At 60.9% G+C, this 10,579-nt stretch overlaps 2 protein-coding genes across 2 annotated transcripts; both read right to left on the reverse strand.

Annotated features, from left to right (window-relative positions):
- Window positions 1-2,657: 2,657 nt before the first annotated feature.
- Window positions 2,658-4,754, reverse strand: LBRM_16_0320 (conserved hypothetical protein; the record flags this gene model as incomplete). The annotated part of the gene is made up of 1 exon (XM_001563586.1): window positions 2,658-4,754. One exon carries the CDS (start codon window positions 4,752-4,754, stop codon window positions 2,658-2,660), a length of 2,097 nt encoding a protein of 698 aa, XP_001563636.1.
- Window positions 4,755-6,570: 1,816 nt separating this feature from the next.
- LBRM_16_0330 (conserved hypothetical protein) lies at window positions 6,571-10,362 on the reverse strand (the record flags this gene model as incomplete). The annotated part of the gene is made up of 1 exon (XM_001563587.1): window positions 6,571-10,362. The coding sequence occupies one exon, from the start codon at window positions 10,360-10,362 to the stop codon at window positions 6,571-6,573; it is 3,792 nt and encodes a 1,263-aa protein (XP_001563637.1).
- Window positions 10,363-10,579: the final 217 nt, after the last annotated feature.

The raw sequence follows: 10,579 nt of genomic DNA on the forward strand, positions 1-10,579 counted from the left end.
AGAGCCGAGGGCCTCAGCGCCGGGGGCGGGGAGTGTTGCCGCAGCCGCGGCCCGTGCGGTCGCTGCCAGCCTCCACGACTCCCGCACCGGCAGTGGCAGCGGCCACTCATCGCGCACCGCCTTGTGTCTGGCAGCCTGTTGCTCCGGCAGCGGAAGCCCGTCGACGACGGCAGCAGCGCGAACCCAGTCGCCGCTCTCGCACAGGAGGCGCGCCACCGCAGCCCATGCGTGCGCCCTCGCCGCCGGTGCACCGGCAATCGGCAGGGGCGGTGGTCCGGATGCCGCCAGCGGCGAAGAAGAGACAGGCCAGTAGCTCACAGGCGCCACGGCTGCGGACTGCGCACCGCTGGTCGTCATGCCGGCGGCCGGCACCGCCGAGCCCTTAGCCGGCGCCCAGCAGCCGTCATCGAAGGTGCGCTGCACAAAGGCGGCGATGTCCAGCGGTGCCATCGTGGCGCACTCGTCCGTCATCAGCACCATCCACGTGTGGCGCGCCCGCTGCGGCGCACGCCACCAGGGCGACCGCACGAGCATCGCTGCTGGAGACCGCCCGCTGCTGATCCTGGCCAGCAGAGAGGCGAGGGTCGATTGACTTACTTCTTTGGGGGGCAGCCGCGCATGCGCGCAACGGGCGAGTAGTCCCGTCAAGAGCGCAGGCAGCGAGGCGGTCACAGATAAAGCGGGGGTGGCGAGCGGGGGACAGGAGTGCCATTTATGCCGTGAACAGCGGCGCGCTTCGCCACCGTCAATGGGGGCACAGCAGCCACCCTCTGCGGTCGTGCATGGGTGGAGGGGGGAGCCAAGCCCAGAAAGGGGTGTAGGTCTGGGGCGATGAGCAGGGCAGGGGGGGAAGCCGCTAGTCGCGCCCGCATTCACCCCTGGACAAGACAGCCAGGAGTGCCGGTGCCCTCCCTCGCTCCGCCCACGTTCAGTTTGTTTGCTGTAGCAGAGAGCGACAGGAGAGAGACGAGAAAAACAGCGCCGCACTCCTGTGCACACCTCGAGGGGGGAGAGGGGGAGGGGGGGCCGCAGCAGCAGCAGCGCAAGCGGGCAAAGTGCGACCAGCGTTCTCCATGGTAGCCATTCCAGCAGGTAGTGCTTTGATGCGTTTTGTACTCTTAAGCGGTCTGCAGGGTCTCTCATCCGTGAGGGCTAACGTCATGAGTCTTGCGAGGTGATGCAGTTTTCTTGCGGGGTTTGAAGTTTGAGTTGTCCTTCTTAGGCGCTCTGACGGTACTGGGGGAGCAGCGAGAGTGAAAGGAGCAGCGGTGCATGACGTGTCCGGCGTGTCAGTGTGCCTTGTCTGTGAAGCTCTTCATGACAGAAGGCCAGCATAGCGCCGCAGTGAAATTACGAGGAACAGCAAGCTGCACTTGGAGGGTGGAAGGCGGGATTATATGACCGCAGGAAGCTGCAGAAGGTGCTCCTGGTTAAAGTCGGCCGAGTGCCTGCTGCTCCTCTTCTCGCTCTCACTACCTTTGCGAGAAGACAAGCGTGAACTTGAAGTCACCCGGCCCGCCACCTCCACCCTTCATGCGAGCACCAATGAGCCACTGCACGGCTTTCGGTTAGGAGGAACCCACTGCAGTGCTTTTCGACCATCATCCTCTCCGCCCTTATCGAAGAACAGCAGAGCGGCGGAATGCAATTCCACCAGGACTGACTCCTTCGACCTCCTCCCCCGCCTCTCTCTCGCGGTGGTGTCGTAGGGCAGGACTTTGGAAAGGGAAGAGAGCGACACTGACATGAATGCGCCTGCCAATGTATGGTGTTCCGCTATGTTCAGTGAGGTGCCCCCTTCTCTCCTTCTCTCTCAGCCTTTTGCTTGCAGCGCCGCGCTGTTGCGGGTGTGCTGCCGCTGTTCTTGCACTTTACGCCGCTCACCTTTTTCCTTCGCAGACACACCAGAGGCTGCGTGGTGGCTGCCTACTACGGAGGAGGAGGCGGAGGAGATGCTGGTGAAGAGAGAGAGGGAAGGGGGGGGGTGAAGTGCGAGAACGGTCAAGAAATTCGCCTCCCTTTGCTGTATTGCGTTGAGCAGAGGTACGACGCCGCCGCCACCTGCGAGGAGGAAGGGGGGGTGGGGCAGTGCAAAACAGCGATAGCGACTTGATGGCTGTCGCATGACGCAGCGGCGGTGACGGGGATGACCAGGACGGGAAAAGAAAGTACGGTGGCAACGAAGGGAGACGCGTGGAAGAGGAAGGAACGTAGATGGAGACAACTGAGCCGAGAGCATGGCACCACTCACAGGCGCCGCTCTCTTCCTCTCTTTCCCTTCATTGCAGAAGCCGCACAGAACGTATGCGCCCATCTCAGCCATGCAGGTTTACCATCTCGATCCCTTAGCCAACTACACCTACCGCCCTCCACCACTCCCCTCCCTCCGTCAATTTATGCATCGTCCGCAGCAGCCAAGCCCTCGATGCGTTTTTCCTTAGTCAAGCGGCAGTCACACAAACAGCGCAGGAGATCAGATACGCAAGCACACACGCTGCTCACGGGGATGAGGACACATGATGAAGAACGCCCACCCGATGCAAACGTGCGCCGCTGCCGGCGCCACCTCCCAGTCTTTGAGTTTCCTTCCCCTCTTCACTCCTGCTTCTTGGGCAGTCGAGGAGTTCAGCAAAGTCTGACGTTAGTGCAGGCACACCTCAAACGCCCCGCGTTAACAGCGCATCTGCTTTGGCCCTTTTTATGGTCGGCTCCGCCCCCTCCTCCACGAGTGCGCTGACCGTCTCTGCATGGGTGAATGATGCCCCGTCATTGCCGGGTTGCGACGCGAGCAGATTTGCCCAGAAGGCTGGCGGCAGTGTGAAGCTGACGCACATCATCCGCTTAGTCGGCGCGACGTCTCTCACCATGAGCACTTCCTCGATGCTCTCTGGTGGGAGCGTGTAGCCGAGGTTTGCCTCCACTTGCCGCACGGCATCAGCGATGAGGTCTTCCGCGGCTGAGAAGCTGTACACGTGGAAGAGGGTGCCTTGGTCAATGTCATTGGGCTCCACGTGGGCTGGTAAGCGATTCCATCTCTCGTTTACTGCCACTGCAGTGGCTGCGTTGCTCTGCTGCTCGCCAGCGAGAGAACTGGTGTTGGAGAGTGGCTGGAAGACGTCGAGGAACTCGACAGCAACGGCTGGCAGGTTCATGGTCACGTGGCGGCGGCCGGTGCAGACGCATCCTGGGTGCGATGTAGCCGTCGCCTCGATCTTCGATGCTGCAGCCCCGGTGATGCTGTCGAAGAGCACCGAGTTTAGAAAGTGGCGCCCGTCCATGTTGAATACGTGGAAGGAGTTCGCGGGTAGGCGGTTGAGCTCCGCGTTGACCTTCATGTACTGCGCTGCAACTGGGTTGAGGTCGTTGGCAAAGACCTTCACGCCCTTCTTCGCCGCAGGCACGGCAAACGGGCCCACGCCGGCCATGACGTCAAACAACACATCCCCTGGCCTCATCTGACCTACCAGTCGCGCGTGCTCAAAGCTCAGGCGCGAGTTCCAGTAGACACGGTTGTACGGCACACGGAAGCAACAACCGTGCTGGCGAACAGCTGCTGTCAGCATCCGATTGAGCCGTGCCTCCGCAGGAGAATTCAAAGATGACGCCTCCAGTGCAATCACCGCCTTCTCTTCCGCCGTCAGCGAGTCGCCAACCTCTCCAGAGTCGCTGACATTGGCGCCCACTCCAACATCGCCACCAAGGTCATCCGCACGGCGGCGCTCACCTATAATGTTCATTTTGAATTCGCGAAACACGCTGCTGATTGCGTCCACCTTATTGACCACTACGCTCACCGTCTCGTTGCAGTCAAGGATGACCTGCCCAATGACGTCAGCGTAGGGCAGATGTGCGGCGGAGAGGTTGACGTGGGCAATGTGCCCCACCTGCTCAAAGCCACTGAGCGCCACAAGATCAGCATCCTCACGGAGGGGCAATACCATTGAGAGCAACTCCGACATTGTGTAATTGCGGTAACTGAGCTCCACCGTACGAGAAGCGAAGGTCACCTCCACCGCGCCAACATACGACCCTCGCTTCCTGCTGGAAGGCGACGGCGGTGCTGCAACCGCACGAAGCGAGTCTTGCGCCTGCGGGTCGCCGTCCTGGTTCTCTGTGAGACTTACCGAGGGGGGACTTGCGGCAAGTCGCTCGTGGAGCTGCTGAAGCAAATCAGCGGCTTTGCGAGGCAGCTGGCCTGTCTGCAGAGCGGCTTCCAGCTGCTGGGTGACGCGAGCGCCGGGAATACCAGCGCCAAGAAGAAAAACAGGTGTGCTGTTCTGTGTCACCGAGGTGGGGTCGGGCCACAGCTCAGCAGCCTCAAGGACCGTCGGGTCGAGAAGGCACATCTTGCAGCAACCCTCGAGGAACGCTGGCGGGGTAGGCGGCGACGACGAGTTGCACGTCGCCGCCGCCCTTGAGCCGCGTTGGATGTCGTCGCGGAGGGCACAGCTGATATTGCTGCTGCTGTTCCTGTTGGCTTTGTTTGATGGAGGCGCAAGGTACTCTACACGCACCTTCGACGCCGCGGAGTGTCCTTGGTCGCCTGTGTCAGTGGGCACCGCAACAACATCCAACACGCTGCGCACGTTGCGCTGATGGTAGAGCTTGCCGCGCAGAATGCTGAGCAGCGCGCCAGATGCTTCGAGCGGCTGGTACACAAGCGCCGCAAGCTCGACTGTGGAATGGACTCTTTTACGGTAGCTATGCGGCACCGCCCTCGGTTCCATCGATGCATCTGTTGGTCTCGCCGACATGAGAGTGACCGAAGCAGAGCGGAAAGAGACCCTGTGTGCACATGTATTCAGGTTTGACGCACGTGTGCGTATGTTCGTCAGCAATGGAAGTGTCGGCGAAGCGCGGAAAGAGCCCCATAGCAGAGCAGCAGCGAGAGGAGGAAAGAAGCCACGCAGAGAGAAAGAGAACAGGTAGAGATGTGTGGACGTAAAAGTGCATACGATCATAGTCAGAGAGAGTAGACCGGGCAACGACGCGGGCACAAGCACGACGCACACATGCGCTGGCCAACACCACAGACAGGGGAAAAGCAAGAGAAGTGGAGAGAGGCTCTGGGTAAGTGTAGCCGACATCATCCAAGACGACGCAGAACGGGGCCACCCACCACATTGCCCCCTCCCCTTCCACCCTTCTGTGGGCTCCCCCCTTCCCCCTCACCGGGGCGTGCGCGTTTTGCTCACTTTGTCTCGCGCGCCAGACCGTCGCTGCGCTGCCCTGATCGGGCAAGGAAACGGGCGCCTTAGGAGCCACTTCACCACGCCGGAATAAAATGTGGCGGAGACACACCGGGGGGGCCGAGGGTGCAGCAGTGAGCAACGGACGAGGCGGGGGTGAGGAGGAGGGCTCCACAGGTAAGCGCCATAAGCGAAGGCCAGGGGAAGAAGCAATGATTGTGCGCTATAAAGGGAAAGAGAAAACGCAGAAACCCCCCCCCCCACCTGGCGTGGAGCACAGCGGATAAGGTGCCAATCATCTCGATCTAGCAGGAGTGCACTCGTTCCAGCTCTCCGCAAGAGACAGCAGCGACGTGCGAGGGGGAGAACGGCTTTGTGTGAGCGTATTAGAATGTGCAACCTCCTCATCTCCTGAATCGCTGCCGCCACACGGATCTCGCCCACGCCCTCTCTCACCAACCCACCCTCCATCAACGGTACGCGCCACCCATCATTCACAACACAAGCCAGTGGACACCCCGACACCGCTGGCACAAAGTCGAAAGACAGTCGACAGCGTAAACCATAGCGCACACATGAAGCGAAGGAAGTGAGGAGGAGGAGACAAGTGGAGCCGGATGGGGACGGAGTTGGCAACAGTCTACGAACTCAGCGACAACAATCATGAGGACGATGACCCCGCACGGCTAGTCCCGGAGGAGGAAGGTGGCAGGAAAGAAAGAGAGGCGATACGGGGAGAGGAGGAGAAGGGGGCATTGGTGGGGCAAGCGATAGTGGACTCTACGAAGCCGAGAGAGAACTCAGAGAGATGTCACGTAAGGGATCAACAAAGCGAGCGCACAAACTACGCGCAGAGGCACCAGAGGGGATGCGACAGAGAAAGAGAGAGAAAAACAAATGTTGCCGAGAGTAGGGCGCCTATATGCACACGCACACAGAGAGAGGCGTGTGAGCACGACAGTAAAAACGTTAGAGCCAATGAAGAGGCACAAAACAACAGACAGACAGACAGACAGACAGAGCGAGCGCAAAGGTGATCAGCAGCATCCACACGTAAACACACTTGCCGACAGGAATCCTCTCCGCCATGTACTCACGCAAGGCGGAGGAGTGAAAATGAAAAACCCCGAAAGGAAAGTATAGGAGAGCAGCACGAAGAAACGAAAGAAAACGAATTACTCTAATAAACAGCGTGCGTGCACAACAGGAAACACGCGAGAGGGGAGAGGAGAAGAGATATCGACAGACAGACGTGTGCGAACCGCTGCTTACACTCCCGTGCCCGCAGGCATTTGAACCGCTTCGTTGCACATCTCCTCTTTGCGTTGTCCTCCTCCCCCTCTCTCTATTGAGTATGCAGGTGTGTGTGTGTGTGTGTCCCTTAAAAGGCACTCATGCGCTGCGGTGATCTCGACTGGCCTCTACCACTGACGGAGGTAAATCGCCTCTGTTGTAGTGGGGGCGCAGTACGTGTGCTGAGAACGGCGCGTGCGCGGATCAACACCGATGGTGCCTTGCAGTTTACTGCATGATAGCACGCCTTGATCTTGCTGAGTACGTACTGAGATTTCTGCCACACTTGATGACACGCGACGCGAGTGTTGGGAGTGCTGTAGACGGCCGGTATATCAGCCTCGGTGCCATTGATGTAATGCAAGAACTCCAAAATGCGCTCTACCCCCTCCTCCAACATCTGCCTACTCGAGAAGTCTATGTGACTCCTCTGCACCGCGCGCCGCGTCGTCCGCTCCATGGCACTCATGAAGTTGTCGAGGAATTCGCTCATGAACCTCTGGCAGTGAGAGCTCAGCTCTTTACTGATGCGCAAGTACGACTCTGCCGCCCCACTGCTCGCGGTTGCCCCAGATGAAGTGACGCTGCCGCTATGCAAGCTGGGGATCTGCCTCGGGGCGGAAAGAGTCGACGACGACGACGCCGACATTCCGTTGCCTTGGGTGGGGCTCCCAAGGCGTCGCCGGGCGCTGCCGCGCCGCGCTGTCACGTCATTGACGCTCGTCTTGTGCGCCACGCCATCTTCGGTACCGCGTGCCGACTGACTTTGCGGCACGCCGCCGTACGCCTGGGCACGGCGGTTGCGCGGTACGCTGCTGGTTGCGCGTGGGGTCATGAGACGATGCGGTGGGGCCATCTTCCGCGCCTGCGAGCTGTCCAGTCGCTGAAGGGAAGACGGCGACCGCCGTACGATGCGGCGCTTGTTCTCCACGTCGCCGGCGCCATTTTCCGTGGGTTCGATGGGACGAGAAAGAGAGAACTCAAAGTCTTGAGAGACCGACGTGCACCGCCCTGACAGGGACCCGATGCGCACCGCCTCAACGCGCTGCCGTGGCGACGAGATGCCTGCCTGCGACGCGGTGTGCACGATCACATCGTGCTCCAGCGTCGTGTACCGCTCCACATGCCTGCGTGCTGAGTTCAGCCGAAAGTTGGATCGCTTGCCTCCGTGATGTGCCCCATTGCGGACGGAGTCCAGAGGCAGTTTTAGCTGCGCAAGGCCACAGCGAGTTTCTGAGGCTGATATATACGCCACACACTGTTCTCCGCGGCGGGTGGAGAGCAGCTGCTGGGCCACCTCACTTTCCCTGGCGGTCGCGCTACCGTTTGTCTGCCCCGTGCACTGCGGCTTTGACACCTCAGGCTTGCCTGTCAGTGTTGCAGCTGTGGGTGCAGCTTGTGCAGGGATACTCTTCGGACGTCCTGCGGAATGAAGTACCGGCACGGCGGAAGTGACGTTCGTCGTGGGGCCGGCTATGGCTGAAGAGGTGGAAGACGACGGCGGCAGCGGGGGCATGGCGCCGTCCGCTGGGGCGCTCTCCGTAACTGCGGCGTTATTGCGCCGGCACCATTCCTCAGGCGCAGAGTCGCACCGCGGCTCCTCGGAACTCGCAGGCGATGGCCGTTGGGGCCGCTCCTCAAACGTTGCGCATGACTGGTGCTTGAGAAGGGTTCCAGCCGCAGCAACGCGAGACGGCAGCGACGCCGAGCGACCAAGAGGGCACAGACACGCCACCTCTTCGCTCCTCAGCGGGAGTGTGGTCAAGGAGTTATCCGTACTGAGGCGATGTAAACTGCCGCTCGCGCGGCGGATCGACGAGGATGAGCTGCGGCGGCGCCCCTGAGACCCCTCCGCCTCCTTTGACCCCAGTGGGATGCCGGTGCAGTTGTGGGCTCTCTCCTCCGCCTCGCCGTCGCTGTCCCCACCACTGCTGCGCTGCCGGGCCGAGAGCGAGAAAGGGTGCGAGTTGCGCCGGGCAGAATTGACGTTCATGCGCTGCGGCGCCAGCGCCGTGCTCAGAGTGTTTGTCGCCATAGTTGTGGAGGATGTGTCGGCAGCCCTATCCCTGGATCGTAAGACGGCAGAACCACCACCACCGCCGCCTCCAGCACCGGCTGAGAACGACACCGTGGTGGTTGCCACTGGCGTTTCTACGGTAAGGGGAACTGAGGTAGCGGTATCCTGCACGTGGCTAGTCTCGTCCAAGTGCGCTAGTGGCGGCGCTGCAGCAGCGGACGCGGGGGCTGGGGCTACGGTGGGAGGGGACTGACGTGCAGCGGCGCCGCTCGAGCTTGTCGCTAGCACGACTGATGTAGGCTGTGGAGACGCCGACGCACTCCTAGTGCTATGGACAGAGTGGAGAGAGCTAACGAAATTCGGACTAGCAGCCCGAGAGCCAGTCAGGCACCATACGTCTCCAGTCGGGCTCGCTGTAGTCGCTGCAGGGGCAGCTGTTGCCGCACTCGCCGCTGCCGTCCCGTTGCCAGCTTTTTCGGCACGATTGGGTGAGTGGTCAGCAATAAAAGAGGAATCGCGCGAGCGGCGAGCGATGACCGGCGCCGGGCTCATTGCTGCCACTGGTGATGGCGACGCGCTAGCCGGCGACTCCGACGTGCGAATGGTGCTCCCATGGCGGCTCGTCGACCTGGTGTCGGTAAACGACCCGCTACTCAGGCGTAATGGGGCATCGCCCGCAGGCGACAGCGCAGCGTCGGCCAGCACATCGTCCGCGCTGCGCTGGAGAAAGCATGACTTTGCCTTAGCGTGCAGCTCCTTGGAGTCATTACGGTAAAGCGTGAGGTGCACGTTCTTCTCCGGGATGAGGCAGAGACCAAATTTGTACATGGTGAGATAGCCGCAGATGACGGGGCGCGCGTGTTTTGTCGGAAACGCCCCACGACCACCATTGCGCTTGATGACCTCGTCCGACACGCTGCGGAAGTCCTCCTCGCCAACGAGCACGACAGTGGTCAACGGGAGCGGTGGCGGGGACGACTGCCGCGAGCACCACGCCCCGACAGCGTCCAGCGCCACCACCTCTACGGTGCCGCCAAAGAGGCGAAGCACTCCGCTGTAGACCTCCTGTAGCGCGCTTTCTAGTAGCACAAACGTGCTGCCACAGAAGACAGTGGCGGCCATCGGGCGACCAACAGACAGGAACTCGGCGACAGAGAAAAATGTCTGAGTGGGGCGGCGGTAATGCGCGCTGCGTAGCGCCTGGGAAGCCGGCAATGGAGCGGACGGCGAAGGGAATTCGCCAGGCATCAGCGTATCTTTCTTCTCGAGACTGCGCACCAAATTAGCGATGTAGTGTGGCGTGACGAGTGTGTACCCGTACCCCAGCGCGACCATCATTGTCTCCTCCATCGTGAAGCTGTTCTCTGCAACGTACAGAAAGCCGATGCAGTCTGTGTGCGCCTCGTAGTACGACAGCGGTGCTGGGATGGAGTCCTCAACGACCAGGGCGCCAATCCGCACGCATGAGTCCAACACCAAGTCCAAGCTCGCATCCGTTAAGTCTGGGGAGATGGCAAGCACAAGCATCACCGGAATTATTCGCGCTGTGACGCGGAGGCCCAGTCGAATGAGGTCCTCAGGGTACAAAAACCTCGAGTTATCCTTGCCAATGCGCTCGCGGTTGACGAAGGTGCCGTGCTTCGATACATCTTCGATGCGGATCTCCAGCTGAGCGGAGGGGTCGAGGACGCTGTAGCGGGGCATCGACGCCACGAAGATGGTCGCGTGGTGGCGCGAGATGGACGGCTCAGCGACTGGAAGTAAGATGCGGCACACCTTTCGCCCCAGCGTATACGTCTGGTCTGGGAGCAGGAAGTGACGGTGAATCTCGCCATCGCCATGGTTCACCTCTAGAAGGTACATGGCTGAGAATGCGTTGTGCGTTCGATGGGCAAACGCTTTGAGTAGCGAGCGCCAGCGAGTAAGACGGGAGGAGGAGGGGGAGGAAGGCGGCAGCAATAGGTGATGCCCTGCTGCAGGCCCCTCACTCCCCACCCCTGTCGCCTATGCCTGAGTATGGACAGCACGACCGCCACAACAAAGCAGCGGTACACGTCGAAACAGTGTGAAAATGCACGGC

Source organism: Leishmania braziliensis, chromosome 16 (genome assembly GCF_000002845.2).
Source record: "Leishmania braziliensis MHOM/BR/75/M2904 complete genome, chromosome 16".
Taxonomy (NCBI): domain Eukaryota; phylum Euglenozoa; class Kinetoplastea; order Trypanosomatida; family Trypanosomatidae; genus Leishmania; species Leishmania braziliensis.